Source organism: Mustela putorius, unplaced genomic scaffold (assembly GCF_011764305.1).
Source record: "Mustela putorius furo isolate JIRA1106 unplaced genomic scaffold, ASM1176430v1.1 tig00003988_pilon_pilon_pilon, whole genome shotgun sequence".
Lineage (NCBI taxonomy): Eukaryota > Metazoa > Chordata > Mammalia > Carnivora > Mustelidae > Mustela > Mustela putorius.
The window spans coordinates 17,947,759-17,972,017 of record NW_025422127.1 but is presented as its reverse complement, the minus strand read 5'-3'; the positions used below and the strand labels follow the sequence as shown (position 1 = coordinate 17,972,017).

General features: G+C 42.3%; 1 protein-coding gene across 3 annotated transcripts; it reads right to left on the bottom strand.

Annotated features, from left to right (window-relative positions):
• Positions 1-4,394: 4,394 nt before the first annotated feature.
• Positions 4,395-23,606, bottom strand: TUBA8 (tubulin alpha 8). 3 transcript variants are annotated; one of them, XM_045071679.1, is made up of 5 exons: positions 23,235-23,606; positions 11,921-12,143; positions 10,276-10,424; positions 8,131-8,811; positions 4,395-4,707 (listed from the first exon to the last, which is right to left on the bottom strand). In XM_045071679.1, exons 1-5 carry the CDS (start codon positions 23,256-23,258, stop codon positions 4,414-4,416), a joined length of 1,371 nt encoding a protein of 456 aa, XP_044927614.1. In that variant the 5' UTR covers positions 23,259-23,606; the 3' UTR covers positions 4,395-4,413. The 3 variants fall into 3 exon arrangements, with proteins under 3 accessions (XP_044927614.1, XP_004773837.1, XP_012901943.1); XM_004773780.3 differs by lacking the exon at positions 23,235-23,606 and adding an exon at positions 22,561-22,732; XM_013046489.2 differs by lacking the exon at positions 23,235-23,606 and adding an exon at positions 22,561-22,732 and having other exon boundaries at positions 11,921-11,985.
• Positions 23,607-24,259: the final 653 nt, after the last annotated feature.

Here is a 24,259-nt window from a genome sequence, read left to right as displayed (position 1 = left end):
GTAATCTACCATGTTAGCAGGTTAAAGAAGAAAATCACGTGATCAAAATCAACTGATACAGAAAAGGCTTCTAACAAAATTTAACAAAATTCAACTCCTATTTATTATTTAAAACTCTTAAAGAACTAGAAATAGAGGTAAACTTATATACTATATAACTCCATCTGTATAACATTTTCAAGGTAACAAAACTATGGAGATGGAAAACAAATTTAGTGATTGCCAGTGTTTAAGGGTTGGGGCGGTAGAATGAGTAGGAATAAAGGGGGTAGCAGGAGAGAGATCTTTGTGGTGATAGAACAGTTCCTTATCCTGACTGGAGCGGTAATTACACAAATCTGCACGTGATAAAATGGCACAGAGATATGCTCACAAATGGTGTCAATGTCAATTTCCTGAATTTGATATTATGTAAAATATAATTGTTGGAGGAAACTGAGTAAACCTCTCTGTACCATTTTTGCAACTTCCTGTAAATCTCTATCTCACAATAAAGTTTTTTTAAGAAAAATAAGCAAAAAAATGGGCATTTTTATTGGATTACATTAAATTTGTAAATGAACTTAGGGAGAATAATATGTGTATTTTGTTGATAGTTACCAACCAATAATAAGGAATGTCTTTAAATTTGCTCAAGCCTATTTTTATGTCTTTGAGTCTGAAATTTTCTCATAAAGGCTGCTAAACATTACTAGTTAAATTGTTATTTCTAAGTATTTCTCTTTTTATTTCTGTTGTCAATGGAGGTTTCTTTTTCTACTAACCAATTATCATATTTGTGAAATCAAGACTATTAATATATTGTCTAAGTTGGTCCTATAGAATAGGGTTGTCCAAATGTACCACCATATCATCAACAAATAGAAATAGTTTCATTTCTTCATTTGCAACTATTATTCTTCTATTTTCCCTTATCTGAATACATTAGCTAATACTTCTAGTACAATTTAAATAGTAGTGGAGGTCCTAAGCATCCAGCATCCCTGCCTTGTCCTTGAACTTAGTAAAATGCCTCTAATGTTTTCCCATTAAGATACAGGCTTTAAGACTGATGGAATTCCTAATATGGAACTATGGTTGAATTCCTGGAATAAATCCCACTTGGTTGTGCTGTATTTTTCAGTGCATAAATTCTGTTTGATAATAATTTGCTAATGATTTTTGCACTGACATTTATAAGGAAGACCATTTTATGTTTTTATTCCTTCCCTCCCACTGCAAAATAATGGAACCTGCTTAGACAGTCTATCTTCTGGGGGTGCCTGGGTGGGGCAGTCAGTTAAGCATCTGACTCTTGGTTTTGGCTCAGGTTGTGATCTCAGGATTGTGAGATCGAGCCCCACATCAGGCTCCATGCTCATCATGGAGTCTGCTGGAGATTCTCTCTCCTTCTCCCTCTGCTCCTTCTGCTTATGCTCACTTTCTGTAAAATAAATAAATAAATCTTTTTTTAAAAAAGTCTATGTTCTGTCTCATTGATCAAGAGCCAAACAAAAAGACTTACATTTTAGACTTTAGTTTCTAAATCCAAAATTCTAAATCCAAAAAAGTCACATAAGGAGTTCCATTCTGCACATTCATGAAAAGATGTAAGTCAAGTCTCACCTTTACTCTTGGCGATTATGTTACATAAGAGAAGGAAGGATAATCTAAGCACTACAAAATTTAATTAGTATATTGATATTCATTCTTACTGGCCCACTTACTCTCTCACTTTCATAATCCCTAAAATGCCCAGCATTATAAGTTTGTCACAAGACCTAAAAAACAAACAAACAAACAAACAAAAAACTAGTTTTTTAATGTAGACAGTTTAGACTCACAACATAAATTTTCAATCCCTTAATAAATTTGCATTATAATAGGAAAGGTGAATCCACTGAGATTCACTCAGTGGCCCTTAACAACTCAGAATAGTGGGGCCAGCGGCAATTTTGTTTTAGGGAAAAGTTAAATGCAGATCTAATTGCTGATAGAATTAGCAGTTTCGAGAAAATAAACATATTATCTTTTCCTTAGTAGGCTCATTTTGGAACTTAAGCTGATTGCTGTCAAAAGATTGGAGGTCTGTCCATTTTAACAATTCAGGACCCAGGAATGAGGAATGCATATGAATGTCCACACTGCCAAACTAGAAAGAACTATAATTGAGAAATTATGGTATAAAACTAAAGAAATTTCACTAAATATTATATTAACTTTGGACTCCTAATTCCTGGGATAAAGTATTTAAAAGGTAAAAATGACTTTTGTAGGGGATAAGTGAGAATGACTTAGGAATACCTAAGAACTGGTGTTAGGATTGAAGAGCCTGGATAATCCAGACCCAGTGTGGTAAACAAACACAATTCTCTTATCTAGCATTTGCCAAACTTGCTTTACAGTCTTAAGAAGCCTCTTTCTAATCCCCTACTAGAGAAAGAATAATCATGGTTCCTATCTTAGGGAATGGTACAGAATCACCCACTCTCCTATGTACCCTCTTTGTAGGGACATCTAACTCCAGCTCTAAAATTCAATATCCTACTTCATGACCAGAGCTGAGCAGGGCTGGAGGTACCCAACCCCATGACTGGGCAAGGACTTAACCAAATGAAGAAAAATGGAAGAGAAACTGGGGGAAATACATCCAAAGCTTTTATATATCATCCCTCAAACTTTCTTGCAGCCCTATCCCCCTTTATTCATACCTCTTAAACATGACTCTGCCATTCCTGTTAATTTAAACTAATTTACATTAGTCTAAAGGAAAGGAACATACCATAAGTGATTTATCACAGCCCTAAACCTGGCCTTGAAGTTGTGTTATCTTCTCCCTAGTTAAGTCATAGTTATACACCAAGGAAGTCATTCGAGGCTTATCAGAAATCCATAGGTAGGTCTCTCAACTTCAAATCAAGAGGGAATATGCCCCTTCTTGAGTTCCTGACTCTAATTCTGTAATACAATTTTCTAATAAATTTGTCTATGCAAGTACCTATGGTACTTGGTGCAGGAATGATCTCAGGTAAGGGAGGTCAGAATGGACAGGAGATCTGGACCTTTTTTTTTTTTTTTCACCATTATCTCCTTCATAGAAGAGCAAGAAAGTGTGCTTTCTGAAAACAATCTTCTAACAGTGATTAGCATTATTTCTTACCTAAACTCCCTTTTCTTGGACCATTTTATTCTATTTTTCTCAGGGCTTCCAAGGAATATACAATAAAAATTAGGGAAAATCAATAATTAACAAAATTTACATTTAAAACACAGGGACCTACTATGGTTCCAACCCTGGGTATTTTATCAATAGTAGCTTCATCAGAACAGTTTTTTGATTTTCCTAAAATCCTACCAGAGCTGCCAACTTCAGAGAAAAGATGCATTAATTCATCCTCTCTTTTGCAAGTGTTATAGACTTTTATTTCTCCTCCATCCATCATTCTATGAAGCAGCAATTGAAACCTGGACACAGATACCAAGGCATAGAAACAGTGTAGGGTAGACAAAAGAGAATAGAATTAGTAGTCTCTGCTCTCTGAACTCTTCTTACTATGTGCAATATATCAACTCTGTAAACCCCAGTTTCTTCATCTATAAAATGAGCAGAATATCCATTTGAGATTGTTGGGAGGATTAGAGATAAGATATGTACATATATAAAGTATATTATATCCCGCTTTAAACCTTCCAAATTTTTTTTTCACTTAGAGAAAAATCTGAACACCTTACCGTGGTCTATAAGACTAAGTACGCTCTGGCCCCAGCTTGGTTCTCGGATCTCATCTCCATCTCACAATAAGCCCACATCTGTGTTTTGCTCTATGTCCAGCATTCTCTAACTCCAGAATTTCAAATGATGCTCTCTTCTGTTGCTCAGGTCTCCAAGGGGCCTTTTCTGACCACCCAGGTTAAAGGAGCACTCCCAGACACTTTTTCCCTCATCACGGTTTGTTTGTTTTTTTTTAACTTTACATCAGTTAACACTACCTGAATTCATTCATTTATTTGTGTTTTTACAAGGGCAAGAAATGTGTCTGTCTTCTTACTCTCTAAAAGTGCCACTCTCTTCCTGAAATCTTCCAATGCTCAGATCCCTCCACAGACAGTAGGCTGCATTTTGGGGTGGGCCCAGACTAATTAAGCATTTAAAATCCTGATTAGGCCTCTTCACAACATATAACCTGCTTCACCCTAACCTAGAGACAGTGACTCTCTTTTTTTTTAGTGGCACAAAGCTACTTTTGCCCAAGGGAGGGTCTGAACAGCTTAGCCTCGATTTTCGCCCAGGCACTGGTGTCAGATGCCTCTTCCAATGGAAAACAGAAATTAGGCTGGGCTTAGGAGTGTAGTCTATTATTCTTGGAATAGTTAAATGTGCTTTGAGTGGAGAAGCATAAATAAAGAGACACAGCCAAGGGGAAAGTGTTCTATTTAAAACTCCTCCCCTTCATTTTCTTCTTCAAATGAATCAGTCCCCACTTCTTCATAATCCTTCTCCAGAGCAGCCAGGTCCTCCCTGGCCTCAGAAAATTCTCCTTCTTCCATTCCCTCTCCAACATACCAGTGCACAAAGGCCCGCTTGGCGTACATGAGGTCAAACTTGTGGTCCAGGCGGGCCCAGGCCTCCGCAATTGCAGTTGTGTTGCTCAGCATGCAAACAGCCCGCTGGACTTTGGCCAGGTCCCCTCCTGGCACCACAGTGGGTGGCTGATAGTTGATACCCACCTGAGGAACAGAGAAAAAAGAGGAGCAACCAAATAAAATGCAGAAAAGCCAAAAGATAATTCAAGATGGGGTTATCTTGGTAACACGGTGTGGTAGCAAGACACAGCCATGGGTTGGGAATGGGAGCAGGCCTGGATGTGAAAAGGAGGAACCAAAGGTTTGGAGAAATGGACAGGTAGAAAGAGTGTTGAAGAGAAGGTTAAAAGTGAGTAGAACTGGGCGAAAGCAAATTCAAGAGAAGGGCTATAAAATCTAAAGACTGTAAAAGACTATATGGAATTTAAATTAAAACTTGGAGACAAAATAAAAACTGCAAAAGAAAAGGAGGAGAACAGGGATAACTGGGTCCCTCAGGGAGTTAAGCATCTTCTTTCGGCTCAGGGCCCTAGGATCAAGTTCCACATCAGGATCCTTGCTCAACAGGGAGTCTGCTTCTCCCTCTGCCTTCCACTCCCCTGCTGTGTGCTTGCACTCTCTCTCTGCACCTCCCCCCAGCAAATAAATAAATAAAATATTTTTTAAAAAAGAAAAGAAAAGAAGGAGTACAGGGCTGATAATAGGTAGAAATGTTAGTGAGGGGAGATCCAAGTAGACAAATGAGAGTAGTGAGTGAGATTATTATTAAGGGGTGTACGATACATGTTTATCTTTAAAAGGAAATAGATCCCCTTTAGAGGCAAATTAATTTTTAGACTTGACATTTACTCTTTTCCACATGGTCATGTAAAGTTTCTCTTAGTTATATTGTCAACAAATTTAGGGAAAATTCTCTGCCAAAGGCAAAGGTCTGTTTAAAAGATCAGGGAGGTGGGTGGGGGATGGGGTAACTGAGTGATGGGAATTAAAGAGGGCACGTGATATGATGATTACTGGGTGTTATGTTCAACTAATGAATCATTGAACATTATATCAAAAACTAATGATACCTGGGCTAATTGAATTTAAATTTTTAAAAAATCATGGAGATAATCCAGAGCAATAAATTTTAAAATCCCAAAGTTCCTGGAGATGGTGTTAATGTTAATCCAGCCCCACATCTGAGGGGAGTGAGGCTGGTTAGAAGAAAAGCAAGGACTTCCATCAAAGAAAGTTAATTAAAACTTTTGCCTGGACAAGCCAAATTCCCAAGATCTGATAGCATGGCAGGGTCCTATAAACTAAGCCTAGCCCAATCTGATGTTAGAGGCACTATCTGAGAAATCTCCCTCCTCCCTATACACATATCCCAAATCAAAGCTAATCCCAGAAACAAAACTATAGGAAACTGGAAGAAGTTGAAAGGAACAAACCATGATAATATTTAAGGGACACTGAGAACCAAAATACTATCCAAAAAATAGCTCTCCTACCCGGGTCATCATGCCTTAACTGTCAGCCTCTTAATTTCATAGCTTTAAAATACATGTCCTCAGGGTGCCTGGGTGGCTCAGTGGGTATAATCCTCTGCCTTCGGCTCAGATCATGGTCTCAGGGTCCTGGGATCGAGTCCCGCATCAGGCTCTCTGCTTCACAGGAAGCCTGCTTCCCCCTCTCTCTCTGCCTGCCTCTCTGCCTACTTGTGATCTCTCTTTCTGTCAAAAAATAAGTAAAATCTTTTTTAAAAAATAAATAAAATAAAATGCATGTCCTCTTGAGATGTAAGTGGGAGTTGCAGCAGGCTATATAGCCAAGGTGGGTAGCCCATTAAATGAATTCACATCATCCATCACTCCTTTTAGACAAAAGTAGCATCTTGTTGGTAGAGGTGATGCTGAGACAGGGACAAAGGACCAAAAATAAGAAAGAAAAGGACAATGAATATAAACTTTGCTGTATCACATATTTTGCTAGATCTGAACCTGACCAGCAAAAAACTTTGTACCTGGAGCTAACTGTCTTCTCTCAAAGAGTAATTATCCCTTCAACTGAGTCAAATAGGGACAAACACCCTTGGGGAGGATATGAGAGGATGAAGTTTAACAAACATGAGCTTTTCTGAAAATCATCTTAAGATGCTAGCCCTACCTATCTTTCTGGATACAATCCCCAAACTTCAGCTTAAAATAAAAGGAGAAAATGAGAGGCATCTCCTTTTAGTAAATTCCCCACCACCCTCACATCTCGTTTTTTCTTTTTTCATATTTATTTTCCTACTAGCTTGTTTTGTTGTTTGTTTCCATTTTAAAATTTTGAAAAACTCCATATTTTGGAAGATCTCCTCAGTTTTCACAAGAATGACCAAAACTGATTAAAAACTGGTGTAGTCTTGGGGGGAAAGATTGTGTGTATAGCTAGAAGTACAGCAGTGAGGAAAAATGCTACAAAAGGAGATGAGCTCGGTCAAAGCCTAATATACAAATAGGTCAGTCAAGAGACTGGTACATGATGCCTTGTTTTTGTAAGTCCCATCAGGGAAAAACAGGCATGCTCATCTCTGTATATCTAGCAACTGGTATAACCACCCCTGGTGCTGAGTGAACCTCTGAACTATTAAAGGCATGGCTGGGGGTTATTAACTAATGTAAATGATGGTAGCTATTTCGATAGTAGAATCTGATTAAAGATAATGGGACCACAGGGCAAAGTGATCAAGCAGTTCATAAGCACAGAACCAGCTGCATGCCTTATCAGTGCAACTCAAAGGAGTGACTTCTGACACTTAACATTCACTAGTTCTGAGATCCATGGGTTTTCCCAGGATGTTGTATCTACCCACTAACCCTCAGAGTTTGGCATTTTCCAGATTGCAGACACCTGATCTACAATAGGTTTCCCCAGCTTCTGCTTATTCCTGGTTAGTGGAAAATGTCAGGGCTTCACAAAATAAGTGCTTCACTATCCTGTAGTCACCATAGAATTTCTTATCCTCACTCTAAGTTAATTAAGACTTACAGGATGAATATTTAATTTTTCAAAAATTGGGAGAGGAATACATATTTTGTTAAAGGAGGGAATTTTATCTCTCTGGTAACTTGAATAACTTGGTTAACTCCTTTCTTTGATCTATTGTCAGATTACAGGTACCTCCACTCATTCATCCTGTTCATCCCACTTGCCTGCATGGGTTCTTTCTAGCCTGTTCACTCCTCCTTATTAGAGAAAAGTCCTTTTCTTCCTGACCTTTGAGATGCTTGCAGATGTTAGGGTATGAGCAGCAGGAGGCTTTTCCCTACTGCAGTATTGCCCCTCCAAGTATCACAACTGTCCTCCTCCCCCATCTTTCAATAATATTCTCTAATTTCTTCTTACCTAAAATGAATGAACTAATGAAATTATGGTTATATTTGTCTTAAGCCCTCTCCCCATATCATCCCATAAAGCTTGAAGCTCCCATGGAATTGTATATCAAAGACCCTGGAATTTACACCTCTTTCTCCCTTCTCCCTGGTAATCTCCTCCTGCTTCTCTAATTGTCTATCTTCTCCCTAAGTCATCAGCTCTCACCTTAAAGCCTGTGGGACACCAATCTACAAACTGAATAGTCCTCTTGGTCTTGATGGCGGCAATAGCGACATTCACATCCTTAGGTACCACGTCCCCCCGGTAGAGCATGCAGCAGGCCATGTACTTCCCATGTCTTGGGTCACACTTCACCATCTGGCTGTTGGGCTCAAAGCAGGAGCTGGTTATCTCAGCCACAGAGAGTTGTTCATGATAGGCTTTCTCAGCAGATATAATGGGTGCATAAGTGACCAGTGGGAAGTGGATGCGGGGGTAGGGCACCAGGTTGGTCTGGAACTCAGTGAGGTCCACATTAAGGGCCCCATCAAAGCGGAGAGAGGCAGTGATGGAGGACACAATCTGGCTGATGAGGCGATTGAGGTTGGTATAGGTGGGGCGTTCAATGTCTAAGTTCCTGCGGCAGATGTCGTAGATGGCTTCATTGTCCACCATAAAAGCACAATCTGAATGTTCCAGTGTGGTGTGGGTGGTCAGAATGGAGTTGTAGGGCTCCACCACTGCAGTAGAGACCTGAGGGGCTGGGTAGATAGCAAACTCTAGCTTGGACTTCTTGCCATAATCTAGGGAGAGTCGTTCCATCAGCAGAGAAGTGAAGCCAGAGCCAGTGCCCCCTCCAAAACTGTGGAAGATCAGAAAGCCCTGCAAGCCAGAGCAGGCATCTGTCTGGGGAGAGTAGAAAGAACATGAGAAGAAACCATGAAGACAAGTTTATGAGAATACCCTCATGTGAACAAAGGCAGGCAATCTTATCTGCTGCCCCCACTCTATTCCTTAACATTTTTATGTCAGTAAAATCAAAACAGTCTTGGAGAAGTAAGATAAAAGGAGTTGGGTTGATCTTGAGAGGACTAGCTAAAATATATAGGGTGGCAAACTGCACAGGTACATGCCACTAGGTATATGGAAGGCTCCAGCCCAGTGGCTTGGTTGAACCAGGAATAAGAATTTCAGAACCACAGTGGTTAATAGCTTTGCCCTTTGAGAACCCCAACTCTTTGCCCATTTTCCCTGCCCTTGTCATTGGTTTTGTGGGAGCTGCTGAGTATACATCTCAGCCCCACCTTGAAAGGTGGCTCAGTGTACAAATTTCAGAGATATAAATGGAGTCAAAGAACCTGAGTTTTAGTACCAATTTTGTCATTTCCCAGTTGTAAAAACTTGAGCAAGTTATTGAACCTCTCCAGATCACTGTTTCTTCCTGACTAAAGTAGGGCAATTAAAAAAAAAAAAAAAACACCTCATCTCACAAGGTTATTGTGATTATCAAATGAGATAGCATGATATGCTGAGCAAAGACTTGATATGTAGTAAGTAGTCAATGTTAGCTTTTATGAGAACTAAGAGAATTCAGACAGTCACAAATTTTCCCATTGGGTATGATCTATGATACTTGTTCTAAACTTTTGGGGCCCACAGAAAGCTTTGAGACAGATAACCCCTGTGAGCCCTCCACTAAACAGAAAAAGTGAACATATACAAAAATTTGGCACCTTTAGCTCCCAAGAACCCCTGATTAAGTCCAACCATTTCCATTGTAAAGATAAGGAAATGAAAGCTCAAGGCGATAAAGTGGCCCACCATACAACTCAGTGCTTTCTAGCCAAAACCACCTGATTTAAATCCCAACTCTGCCACTTTCTAGTTGTGTGATCCAGCTAAATTATTGAGCCACACTGGCCCTCAATTTCTTCATTGTAAAGTACAGGTAAATGACTTTCTGTGTATCATTACTAAAGGAATTAAGTGAAGGAATGTATCTAATTGATATTTGTAATGGCATTTGTAAGTGCTCAAAAGTATCAACAATCTCTTCCTCTCCTCTTCCAAGTTAAATTCTGTGTTAACCTATGCTTCCAACAAGCAAAGAGCTAGCCTTCTTTATACCTGGAATTTCCTCCAGATATTACCATATAGTACCGATAAGATTTAGTAAGGCATTGGCTTGTAGGGTAGTTCATGATGTCCAGGTGGAGGAAGGGGCATCATCCCTGTGAATGCTTCTCACAGAATATAAGCAAAAATTCCCAAATCTTAGGAGCTCTATTCTGTAGCCAGGGGACAAATGCTTCCACTTATCCTGTCTCTTTTAGCCTGACTCATCAATTCCATACCCTTGTTCATACTTACCAGCTTCCGTATGCGGTCCAGCACCAGGTCGATGCTCTCCTTGCCCACTGTGTAGTGGCCCCGGGCATAGTTGTTAGCTGCATCCTCCTTCCCTGTGATCAACTGCTCTGGATGGAAGAGCTGACGGTAGGTTCCTGCCCGAACTTCATCTACCAAGAGACAGAAGCCATCAGGTCTTATCACATTGTTTATAGAGGAGATACATCCCTCATTAAATATCATATAATACTTTTCTGGGTATCCATTTCCTCTACCTGTAAAACTCCACTGAGGTAAAACCAGACAACACTATAATAAATCTGGAAAGGGTTGAGAGAATTCCAGGGTAACATAGGCACTAATAGAAACAGAAGCCTGTGATTCAGGCAAAGAGAAGCTTTTCTGCTCTGCTGGCAGGAACTTCTAAAAGCATTAGGTTCACAAATTTCACCAAACACCAAAGCTGATTGCCCCTTCTTCTTTCTACCTTGGCCCCTTAAGTCTTCCTTTTTGTTTTTTCTTTCATGCTGCAAGGTGACCCAAAACTTTAACCCAATTTCATTCGCACTAAAATGTTCTAGGGATACAGAGAAAGGTTCCGGGTGATCTGCTCTCCCAGGAATTGTCCCACCCCTAAGCTAACATATGTAAGGCACTAGAGATATTTTAGAATGACTTTGAAGCAGAGCTATGCTCCAGGTCCTAGAAGGGTCCACACAAAGTAGATATATGGCAGACCAAGACGTATCAAGCCCCAACTACATGTCCTCTTTTCTTCAGAGTTCCTCTACGCCCCCACCCAGGGAAATCACTCATTTGCATAGTGCCTGGGAGGGTAATCTGCACATTTTATATTTGTACAGAGTATCCCAGGGTTGTGTACCTATAGTCTGTTGCCCCTAGAAATTAGTGTTTCGTCATTACAGACATTAGCCCAGATATCTCTGTTAGATTTACCCATCCCTTGCTTGGTGAACCAGCGTTGAAGCTGAGGAAATCCTGATGTTAAGCTGAGAATTGATCCAGGAATCATACCCAAGGGAAAGGATGCCAGGGTGGTGGAGAGGAGGACTCAAGGGAATGGTGAAGCACCAAGAACCCTGTTCCAACACAAGTCTGTTTTCTAGGATCCAGAGGAGGTTCCTTCTAGAACTGCAGCAACCTCTGGCTTTAAGAGAATGTGTCTGCTATTATTTCATTTTGAGTAAGATACTTCAAGGTTATACCAGAACCATGAGAAAAGACTGCAATTGTTATAGAATCAGAAACCTATACTTTGGAAAATTGACTATTTGGAGACCTCTCATAATTCCTAAAATTATTTTTATTTTTCTACTATTTTATTTTTCTGCTCTTAGCACATAGTTAAGACTCTCTCAATTTGGATCTTTCTCAACAGGTTTAAGGGGTTTAAGTACAGGGTATTTTGTTCTGCATAGGTTACAGCTGTAATGGGGAAGCAGAGATCTGTGGTCTCTATTGTGAGACTCCACCAGACTGTGGAGATTTCAAGAAATTGACAGAAGTAAGTGTGGGGTGGGGTGGGGAGGTTCTAGCTGAGCCACCCCACCTTCCAGTTAGAGATTCTGCTTCCTTAGCTATCAAGGACCAAAGGCTCTGCAGCTTCATGTTGTTTTCTGTAGAAAGGATCCTAGCCCATACTCACCTACTACGGTAGGCTCCAGATCTACCATGACAGCCCGAGGCACATGTTTCCCATTGCCAGTTTCACTGAAAAAGGTGGTGAATGAGTCATCGTCGTTGACCTTGCTGGCCTGGACACCAAAGGTGCCATCTGCCTGGATGCCATGTTCCAGACAGAAGAGCTCCCAGCAGGCATTGCCAATCTGAACTCCTGCTTGACCCACGTGGACTGATATGCACTCCCGCTGTGAGGAGAGTGCAGAATCAAGGTCAGAGAGTCCTAGGCCTTGGTTATGCCCTTGTGCTATATCCCGCACATCTGAGGACTTGTCTCTCCCTAGCATTCAACTCGCAGGATATCCATCCCTCCAACCATGCCATATAAAACCAGGTGGGATATGAGGTGTCAGGTGTCTAACCCTAACCCCCTCAGTCTGGACTGACACTTGGCTCTGAGGAAGAATCGGTTTTATGGCTTTGCTCCAAAGTTTGTTTCCCAGGTTAATCCTTTGTGCCAAGAAAACGAAAAAGAGGGCAGCTATACTGATAAAACAAGGGGCTAATTCCAAACCATGAAATTCCTGTGCTGATGAAGGAGGTCAAAGGATGAACCAGTGATAATAGCAGAAACTGTCCATAAATTCCCTAGCATACACAGTGGCAGCATTCATATTCATGCCTAAGCCCTGACCTTCCTAGACAACACCCTCTCTCTCTCTCTCTCTCTCTCTCTCTCCCTCCATTCGTCTCCCTCCCTCTCCCTCTCTTCCTCATGCACACACACACACACACACACACACTCACTCAGAGTCTCAGAATATCATAGAGCAGATAAACTCTCATGGAAGGAAAATACTTTGTAACTAGGTATCATGAGTGTCTTTAGTGTTCTGGCTACAAATGTAGGAAGAAGAAAAGACTTACATCAGCAAAGGAGAGTTGAGAGCACATAATTTGTTGGGAACCTAAATTAGGTTCCTCACTGAAGCTGGAAAATTTCTTTGTAGCTACCGTAATTTGCTCCCTTGTCTATGTCAGGCCACATATTAAAGCTAACCTTTAGAGGGTCCTTACCTCTTTGTTACTCTGGGATAAAGCCACAATTACCTGATTGATCATGATACTAATATTTGAGGATGAGAATGGGTGGGTGTGTGGGTGTGTGGGTGGCAGAGAGAGAGAGAGAGAGAGAATATGAATGTCTGTGTATTAATAGAAGCTGGGGTTTCACCAGAAATCATGATCGCATCACCTCCATATATCCCATCAATGAGGAAGCAGTGGCCAACACAAAGTGGCTCTGTGCCTGTGAGGCCTGCTAGAGTCCAGATGGGAAGCATGTGCTTCATCCGTGGGTTTCTATTCTTATCCATGATCTGACCTGCCATTTTCCAGCTAGGTAACCCAAGCCAGGAGCAAAGCCTCCAGAAAATTTGGCTGGGCATTGAAACACATGGAGCCGGAGGGAACTTGTAGGTTCTCTGGGCAAGGGAACAGGGCAGCTGCCCCGAATAACACCTCAAAGAGCCAGAGGTGCCAGGACCCATTACTCCCTAATTCAATTTTAGAGCTGAGTACCTATCTTACACCTGCCTTCGCCTCATGGAGCATAGAGCACGGGTGTTCACAGCAGCCAGTATGAAACATAGCCCTATCTGGGAATAAAACCCAGCTACATTTCCATGAGTCTGGTGGCCAGAGAAAGGTTCCACTCACAAAGTTGTCCACACCCCAGGGTTTAAATCTCGCCTTCTCAATTTACTTGCTATGCTGTGTGACCTTGGCTGAGTTAACTAACTTTGCCTTATCTGAAAATAGTAAGTTAGGGGCACCTGGGTGGCTCAGTCGGTTCAAGTCCCTGGGACTCAGTCGGATCAAGTCCCAGGGTCCTGGAATTGAGCCCCTTGCTCAGCGGAGAGCCTGCTTCTCCCCTGCCTGCCATTCCCCTTTCTGTGCTTGCTCTCTGTCTCTGTGTCTCCCTCACCCTTTCTGTGTCAAATAAATAAAATTTTTTAAAAAATTTAATGAAAATAAGTTAGCCATGATTATGTTGTTGTTGCCTTTACCATTATTATTTTCATTATGATAATACCTTGTGGCTTTATTCTCCACCCAGAAGAAACACAGGTAGAAAGTTAGAGATTCCAGGTCCCCATTCTACTCACCTTTACTGTAAGGTCTATTTTCTGCCTTCACCTTGGGTCTTAATTCAGACATTAAGAAAGTGTCCTACACCCAGAAACCACCCCACAACCAGTGTGTTGTTAATCAGTCCACATCTTTCATATCCAGGCAGCCCTGGCTTCCTAAAGAGGTGTCTAAAGCTGATGGGAATTTGGAGAGACCTAAAAATATATCTGATCCTATGGATCACGTTCCAGGTGACTGAATCCTCTGTGGCCCTGACCCTCAGTCTTCTGAGCTTTGCCCTCCCCCACCAACCACCACCATACCCCAACTATCCTCCAGGTCTGTCTGTGGTGCTATTTGCTCTCCGGTCAGCCCTTCCTTCTGGAACACTCTTTTTCAGTAAGAATGCAGGGATATTTCAGAAAGATCAGAGGTCATGGGAGGAAGAGTAAGGCCTCTTTGGGACCAGAAAACTACCAATATGATGATATCAATGACACAAGCCTTTTTGTTATCCCCTTTAATCTCACAAACACTAATATGCCAGTCTTCACAAACATGCTCTTGCTCTCTTGCTCTCCCTCTCTCTCACACACACACACATACACACACATACACACTCCTTAGGAAGAGCTATTTTCCTTGTTAAACTAATTTAGAGCAACTGGAAGTATAAAAGAATCTCAGAACTAACTGATATGTTCATAGATGCTTCCAAAACCCAAAAGTGGCTACACCAATCAAGAGAAAAGGAAGATCCCTCAATACCATTCCCCACTAACAGGAACCAGGACTCCTGGGAGAAATGATGAGTTCTAGGTCTGGGGCAAGGAACATACAAGATGAGCCTGGAACATTTTATGGTGCCTGAAAGCACAGAAGCTAACACAGATTGGGATGACATTGAAAGATCTCAGAAACCAACTTGAAGAAACTTCCACTATCAAAGATAAGACAGTATGAGCACCAAAAAGAAGAATAATGGTACTTGATTGGAACAGGATATATATAAAAATCCACAACTCCTTAGTGTTATCAAGAAAACAAATAACTCATTTGTCCCCAAATAGCACAGTTTATGAGGGAAAGCCCTTTTTTTACTGAAGAATATCAGCTAATAAATGCACAAGGAATGATATATTAAGAAATGTTGCCATATTACAATCCCTAATCACGTAATTGATTTGGACAAGGATGCCAACACCATTAAGTGAAAGGTTGATGGGAAAAGAATGGATATTCACATAGCATTAAATCATCACTGTTATTTACAGGTTACAAGGGGGAAAAGTAACAACAACATTTGTTAGCCAAACATGGGGATCAATCTTAACAGTACTGATAGTGAGAGCACCAGATATTAAGAACATCCTGATGTGATGCAACATGACAACATCTTCCCCGAGGAATTCTTATACATAGCCTCGGGATGGCTGAGTGGCTCAGTTGGTTAAGCAACTCTTGATTTTGGCTGAAGTCATGATCTCAGGGTTGTGAGATCGAGTCCCACGTTGTGCTCTGCACTGGGCTTGTAGCCTGCCTAAGATTCTCTCTCTCTCTCCCCTTCTGCCCCTCCCCACCCCACTCAGTCTTGCTCTTGCATTCACTCTCTAAAACAAACAAACAAAACTCAGCCTTAATCTACCAAACATTTTTTTTGGGGGGGGTGCAAAACTGTGGTTTATTAAAGCACAGGAAAAGGACCCATGGGCAGAAAGAGCCGCTGCACTATTAAACACTTTAAATTTAGTTTTCAAATGGTAGAAAACACCAGGTTCTGAGTGATAAGTGACATCATGAGAAAACAATAAAATAAATCCAGAAGGTGAAACATTCTACAGGTCAATTGATACAATCTTTTTAGTTCATGGAAAATAAAGATGATAGGAGAGATTGTTCCATATCAAAAGATACTCAAGAAACACAAGTCCACATGCAGTATGTGCACTTTGTCTGAATTCTGATTTGAACAAATCAAAATTATTTGGGAAACAAATAGAGAAATTGATTAATTTTGTTAAGCATGATAATGAAGTATATGTAGGTATAACAGTGTCCTTATTTTTTAGAGTACTTTTTTTTTTATTATGTTCAGTTAGCCAACAGAGTACGTCATTAGTTTTTGAGGGTCACTTCTAAAGCATCTGGGGCAAAATGCCATTATGTCTGTATTTTACTTTAAAATACTTCAACAAACACAGCAGATAAAATTAAAATGGCAGAAAAATGATAATTACTATTATTAAATCTAGATCATATATGTATGGGTGGCATTAAAATTTTTTCACACTCAAAAGAAAAAAATTAAAGAAAGGAACTACAGGAAGAATGGGAGTAAAGATTCCATTCACCATAATTATCTTATCCTGCAGGGCCCAGGCTCTTCCTATCCCATTTCACTTAGTCATTATTCAACTAACAATATTAAGAACTAATTTGTCAGGGGCGCCTGGGTGGCTCAGTGGGTTAAAGCCTCTGCCTTCAGCTCAGGTCATGATCCCGGGGTCCTGGAATCAAGCCCCACATCGGGCTCTCTGCTCAGCGGGGAGCCTGCTTCCTCCTCTCTCTCTGCCTGCCTCTCTGCCCGCTTGTGATCTCTCTCTGTCAAATAAATAAATAAAACCTTTTTTTTAAAAAAAAAAAAAAAAGAACTAATTTGTTAGTGCACGGAGCTAGTTTTCTCCAGCCACTGCCTGATCACCATCCCCATCTCCCTCCCTGGAAGTTCTACATAGATAAACACAGAGCAGACCCAGTGCTGATGGCCTTGTGAGGTCACCCCTCATGCCGAAGAGAGGTCATCTATCTGGCATAACCAGGGATACTATGTCAACTGTAAATGTTTAGGACACTAGAACTATACTGGCCTCGTGGGTCACCAAATATAATTCCCTCCCCATTTTACAGATGAAAAATCTGAGGCTGAGAAAGTTAAAGGGACAAACTCAAGATTTCACAGCTCTGCAGCAGGAGCCCAGACTGGAACCCAGGTCTTCTGACCCCAGCCTGAGTTCTTTCCTTTACACCACACAACCTCCAGCCTCACTTGCACTCTGAACTTTCAGGACCCTGGGGGGTGCCCACATCTACATCCATGCAAGCCTGATAGTGTATATAGCAAGACCAACCTTGTATAGCAAAACTCCAAACAGAAAAAAGCTCAGTGCAGAAAGAAACAGAATGGCTTATGGTGGCATCCTTCTCTGATAGAACCAAGAATCTTTTTTCAGGGCTGATGTGTACAAGGACAGGGAGGGGGCCAAAGTATAGAAGAAGCTGACCCAGCAGAGGATATTTAAATCCTAAATTTTCTCCAAACTCCGATTTCAGATCTCCCTATCTAGCCAATCAGAGCTCATATTTTCTCTCACAGTATTTCTCTCTCTCAGTTCCATTTCGAATCTGGGCTTATAGAGCTCAGACCACTTCTGTGCTCCGGGGATGCTGTGAGGTGAAAGGGGTTCCCTATTTGCTGCTGGACCTCTCTGCCCAGCAATCCAGAGGGTGAAGATGAAGGAGATGGACAGACCTAATACAGAAGTTTTCTTTCCTCAAGAAAAGTAGGACATAACCTTACACAGACCTAGTGCTGGTGTAACTACAAAAGTTACCCACTGTTTATTCCTACAACAAATGTTTATTGTGTTATTATGTGTAAGAAAGTATGGAAAGGTACTAGGCTAACTCCTACTCCTCCTACTCATTAAATTCACTTCATACAGGAAGTCTGGGAAACCACAAACCAGCTCAGGGTCCCTACTATGTGTTCCCAAGATCCACTTCTTCTCTATTGTTGTATTTATCATACCCTATTATAGGTGCTTGTTCAATTTTCTGACTTCCTAGCAGAGAGAAAAAGATCTGTGAGGGCAAGGAACCCCTGCTTACTCAGTACATCCCAGGTAACAAGCACAGTGCTTGAATGTAGTGGGTGCTTAACAAATATAGGGATGATTAGAATGAAAAGTCTGCACTGAGGGGTCTTATAATCTATTTAACAAAAGAGTAGGCAGTGCTGAAGAGACAATGGGAGTTCAAAGGAGAAAAAAACAACTCTGGCTTGGCTTCCTGGAACAGGAATATTTGCAGCGACCTTGACGAATTTTAAAAACATGCCAAAATGATCATTTTAGTTGAGCTTAGGAGCAATGTTAACAAAAGGCAAGAAAACTTAGGGCAAGCCCCACAAATCATGCAGTTTGCCTGATGTGTAGGCTCATGAAAAGCAGAACAGATAAGACATCTGTGCCACCTACCTTCATCTTCCATTGAGAGGGGAACCTATATTTTGCAGAATATCAAAAAAGAATTTCTAAAACTTTACAGCCTTATTATAATTCCACTATAAGAAACCTTTTCATACATCAATCTTATATTATTTCTATTTTAATATTGGTCATTCCCTTTTATTTTGTTCTCAGATGACTAAGATCAGCTAATTAAGGTGTGGAAGAAGATTTGTAGCTTCAAAAATCATTTTGAAATATCATAAAACAATAAAACTGGCATGTTATCTAGGAAAGGAACTGACACAGACCAGCAGTATATGACACATGAAAACCTGAAACCAGTCCACATCTCTTGAACACCAATGTGGTCAAATGCCACACAGCTGCTTTCAGAAGCATATCATTACACCAAATTATGTCTAGTGGTCAGGTGGGGCTAATAAATCACCTATATTTTAGGATCTAGGTCAAAGATGTGGTCTACTAATAAAAAGTAGATCCACCGTGTTATGGAGGAATAACTAAAGTAAGAAGAATTGTGACTCATTAAAGATTGTTTGAATTATCTCTGCTCAAAGCCCTTCAATTACAGCATATTTAGAATCACTCAGAACAAAGAATATATAGCAAGCCAGAAAAAGAAAAAAAAAAAAAAAAAAAAAAAAAACTTGACCTAAATTAACATCAGTGAGTGAAAGAGCTTCAAGAGAGGGGTCTTGGATTATAGGCACTGCATTTAGGGCAGCAATAGAGATGACATTAAGACCACCTTTAGGAATGGCAGGAATGTGAAGTAAATAGACTCCCAGCCTAAGAGACCTATTGGTGTCCGAAGGCCCTTAGGCTTTAGCTGACATTGGGGACAAGTGTGAGAGACAGCTAAGGACTTTTAATCTGGTACATAGCACCCATTTCTTTTTCCCATTCTCTCATTATCTGGGAGAAATTCTAACAGGAAGACACAGATAGTGGAAATGTCAACCACAAAGGCCACAGATAGCATTACTGGTCCCTTGGCAGCCAAAGGGAAAAGAAGCAGTTGGTCCTCTTTCTCCCCCAAGGAAGAAGCCAGTTGGATCCACCCACCCCCTATCACCAGTCCTGAATTCACCAGCTATTTCCCCCTCAGAAGTTATTTTTAACTTTTCATCTTCCTCTCAAGGTCACTCAGGAGCCCCTTAGGACACTCCAAAAGGACACTCAGTAACAGCAATACCCCTCTAGCTCTGCATGGGCCTGACTTAAGCCTGAAGCTTCCTCCTTAAGCCTGAAAACTCCTCCTCATTTAGCCAGCACCTTTGCCCTAGCCGCTGCAGAGGGAAGTTCTGTTCATCAGGGCTCCTCTGTTACTCAGAGCCATGGACCCCCACAAATTCTGGGGGAATCTGTGCTTCGTAATGGGAAGGGCAGAGGCAGCGGTGACTCTAGAAGTGTCTGAAGTCAGAAAATAAGTATGGACCTTGCAGAGCTCAGCCATGCCTGCCTACGTGGGGGCAGTTTGCAGAGGACTGCAGACACAGAAGCAGTGTCCATCTCATCCCCCAAACACTCTCCCCTCTACTTTTTTTCTTGAGGAAACAAGCTCTTTGTTGCTACTTCATGCCTATCCCCATCTGAATCGGTGCTCCTTTGTTCAGAAGAAATGCAGTTAAGGAGATTGTGCTACAGATATTCTCACCTCCCCATAAACCCAGACACTTTCTCTGTACCCTTGTATTATTGACACAGGCTTGGCTTGGGGCACCTGGCCAGGAGTCTCCATACCACTTTCCCCAAAGGTGTCCTAGTCTCAGTTCCCAGAACAACTTACTAGAAGGCCACTGGGAGCAGACTGGGATGCTCAGTTATAGGATTAGTTATACATATACCTACAGAAATGCTTAATCTAATTCTTCTTAAGACAGAAGTAGCCTTCTCCCTCCATCCTCACAAGAGAAGGGAATCCTGGAGGATGGCTGCCTGAGACAATCTGTTAAAGGAAGCAAAGTCCTTTCTGCAAGGGTAGAATTCTTTGGGTCTTCATTTATTAGATGGATCATTCTAGCCTTTCATGAATGAGTAAAGAGATTTTTAAAAAGAGGTTCTATGAGTAGGAAATGGCCAATAAAAAATGTTTTCCAAAAAAAAAGTTTTCCCATTAAGACAATGCTGCCAGGGGCGCCTGGGTGGCTCAGTGGGTTAAAGCCTCTGCCTTTGGCTCAGGTCATGATCCCAGGACTCTGGGAGAGCCCCACATAGGGCTCTCTGCTCAGCAGGGAGTCTGCGTCCTCCTCTCTCTCTCTGCCAGCCTCTCTGCCTACTTGTGATCTCTGTCTGTCAAATAAATAAATAAATAAATCTTAAAAAAAAAAAAGACAATGCTGCCCATGTAATTAAATATTTCAAACACAATCTGCTATACAAAATTCTGTTTCAAAATAAATTAAAAAACTCTTCTCAAAATATTCAACCATAGGTTTTCAGCCACATTTAAAATAAGGTTTTACTGTTTAAAATTTTTATTTACTAGATATTTTCAGAAACTTTCCTTTTGAATACATAGTCAATAATTACAATCCTTGGCTCCCTTGTAAGTCTCCTTTAAGGCTCTATTCTGAGAGTCGCTATAGCATTCAGGTCAAAGTTAAAACATACAAAATAAAGCACTTTGAAAATTATAAAGCACTACATACTAGATAGTATAAATATTAAGTATCAAATTTTGAGTATGCCTAGGATTTCCTTCAGAATAGTAGGAAGTAAGGGAAAGGGGAATAAATGAAGCAAGATTAGTCATAAGTAAATAATTGTCAAAATTGGATGAGGCATACACTGGGGTTCTTATACCATTTTCTCCCCTTTTGCATATGTTTGAAATTCTCCACAATAAGAAGTTTAAAATAGTAAAGCTAGGTGGAGCTGTGGAAATTGTAACCTTAACCCCTCTTCATTTTGTAGATGAGAAAACCCATCTAATGAGGTTAATCGAACTTCTTGAAGCTAGCTGCAGAGCCAGGAGTCAAAATTCTTCTCTGGGCTTCTTCTATAACTTCACATGGGGAGCCTCAGACAGGAGTCGATTCCTTTGGCCACTATCACCAATATCCCCCAAGTTCTTAAAGCTCCCAGATGGGTCTGGGAGCATGCTCCAGAGAGAAAGGCTGCTGCACAGACCTCTAGCTAGAAAACAGAGCTGGAGCCAGAGCGAGAGGCCTGGGCACTTTCCAAAAAGAGCAGAGGCTGGGTGAGGAGGGTTTTCTAGCCTGCCCTGCGTGATCGCTGACACCTGGAGCAAAAGTGCCCAGAGAACTTGACCTTGGTTTGCTTATTCTGTCCCCCTCCTCCACCCAACTCTCCCAATGCACCCCTTCTCTACCAAAATACCAGGGCTCTGAGCAAGGAGATTCTGGGTTTTCAGGTGTTCAGGGAAATAGATTGGGAATGGTTTTATCTACTCCCGGGGGAGAACGGGGAGGGTCACAGGAAGGATTCTAGAGAGCCTGGGGAAGCCCCCTCCAGCCAAGTAGGATCTGCGTTTGCAAGAGGAGATAGATTTCAGGGGCGGGGTGGGGGGCGGAGGAGCCACCGCTGAGCCCTTAACCATGACAGTAAACAAAAAAGAGAAGTCCGGAGGTCCCCTTGCCTTCTGAGGGAGACTTCTGTACACCAAAGTCCTTCCGGTTTCGACCGCTGGAAAAACTGGGGAGTTGGCGTGGGTGCCAGGTGTCTGGGAGGCTGAGAGCATTCAAGTTTTAAATGCCACCCCCTGCCCCGCAAGCCCAAGCGAATATTCAGAGACAAAAAAGGAAAATGACCTCAAGCGAGGAGACCGTGATGCCTTAAGTCCTCTGTCACATTCTGGGGCTCTGTCTCATTTGATTGGATTTGGGGACCTAACTGCACCCACTCCCCCAGCTGCCGGAGCCCACCTCAGCCATCTGGAATCCCTGGACTGTCTCCTACTTAACCCACTCTAGTCCTTGAGCTGCCCATCTGGGGATTCCTCAGAATCTCACCTCTTCGGTGCCTGCTTCCCATATCCTCCCTCTCCTCACCTGCGTGCGCAAATCTCCCCTAGGTCCCTTTGGGGGGCGATTCGCCTCAGGTCTCTACTTTATGTATATTATAAAGGGTACTGGCACGGGTGTCCTCCGCCCAAGGGCAGGGACCTCTTCGACCCTGAACTGACACCCCAAGAGACTTCAAGCTCTGCAGATCCAAAGCGATGGATCTGTTAGCCCCCGCGCAGATATGGCTCTCGGCTTGTTGCCAGCCCCGCGCCCCAGATCCCTGGCCCCCAGCCCCGGGACCTGAAAAGGCTCACCATGGCGGCTGCTCTCCTCGCCGGCTCGCCTCCCAGCTGGGCCTGCCCACCCCAACTGCTCTAGATACAGCCGCCTCCGCTGTTGTGACACACTGGGCGGGAGGGGGCCGGGGACAGACATGCTGGGCCAGCAGCTGCCCTGCTGCATCACAGTGCCCAGGGAGGGGAGGGACCGGGGCAGGTCACAATTGCTCCTCCCAGTCCACTCGCGACTTAAATCCCTCGGCAGCCGCGATGGCCCCGCCCCTCCTCTGGGTCCACCCTCGGCATCTTCCGCCGCTGCTCCTGCTGAGAATTGCGTGGTTAGGTTCCCAGCGATTCCTTGGCTCCGTGGGGGACGCAGTCCTATTACCAAGGCGCACTCATAGTCTGTGTGATCGGCCATTAGCTGGAAAGCTGCTTAAAAAGAAATGTAAAAGTGCTGCTAGACAAAATGTTTGTCACTGCTCAAACTTTCATTCTCTTCCTGCTGCCAAACACTAGCCACCTGATTGGGGTTTAGTTGACGGCAGTCATCCTAAACCCAGGAGAGTGCTGGTCTCACTGCTAGGAGGAGTAGGCTTCCAGGCTCAGCTCTGCTTCTTACCTGTCTGTGCTTGAGCAAGTTGCTGAGTCTCTGGTCTAGTAACCTCTTTCTACTTCCATCAAAGACTATGTGGTTACTGGAGAATTACCTGAGATAACATGTATAAAACCATAAAGCTCCAGGTACACAGCAGGTGCTCAATGCTTAAGCTGTTTCTGTTTCTATTGCTCTATCGGTATACATCACTCTTCCACCATTATTTTCAAATCTCTTTCTTGATCCATTTATCATCGCTCCCTCTTCCTACATTTAAGCCCAGAATGTACTAAGCGATATCAGGGATCTGGCTTTCTTTGCCCAATAATAGGGCCTCCTCTTGGGGGCCACAGGACGTTGAAGGGATTTCCCCTACTATTTGGAGATGGCTAGGAGCAACTGGGTCTGGCCTTGGCATGAGCCCTTCTCTTTACAAAACATTATTAAACCTCCATCCACTTTCCCCAGCAGAGGCCAATCAATCTCTGCTGAAATAAGAAACCCAGTCTCACATCCCACTTTTCTGGGCCAGCAGCTGCCCTGCTGCATCACAGTGCCCAGGGAGGGGAGGGACCGGGGCAGGTCACAATTGCTCCTCCCAGTCCACTCGTGACTTAAATCCCTCGGCAGCCGCGATGGCCCCGCCCCTCCTCTGGGTCCACCCTCGGCATCTTCCGCCGCTGCTCCTGCTGAGAATTGCGTGGTTAGGTTCCCAGCGATTCCTTGGCTCCGTGGGGGACGCAGTCCTATTACCAAGGCGCACTCATAGTCCGTGTGATCGGCCATTAGCTGGAAAGCTGCTTAAAATGTCTAACACCTGACCACCAACCATCAAGTCACTCCAGGCAGATTCATGGCTTTCCTGCAAAACACTACAACACAGAGCTGCTTTGACCAAAGTACTAATACATACAGTATACCCACTGATACATACAGTACTTATTGGATTATGAGTTGAATTTTTGTCTGTCTTATAATGTAAGATCCTGAAAACTGAGAATCATGGTTAGGCTAACTCCCAAGCATGTAATGGTAAATGCTTAATAAAGGATAACGACTATATTTCTTTCTCTTCCAAATCCCATAGCGTATTCCATTACTTCTTCCATTACATTTAGCACTTTCCAGTTAGAATTC

What these genes read in the sequence shown, in the direction of transcription:
- TUBA8 (XM_045071679.1), bottom strand. Translation starts at nt 23,258, where the DNA reads ATGGTTTTATACATGTTATCTCAG. An exon ending in TCTGGAGCCTACCGTAGTAG is followed by an intron (nt 10,425 to 11,920) that starts GTGAGTATGGGC and finishes GTCTCTTGGTAG; the next exon opens with ATGAAGTTCGGGCAGGAACC. An exon ending in GGTGTCCCACAGGCTTTAAG is followed by an intron (nt 4,708 to 8,130) that starts GTGAGAGCTGAT and finishes TCTGTTCCTCAG; the next exon opens with GTGGGTATCAACTATCAGCC.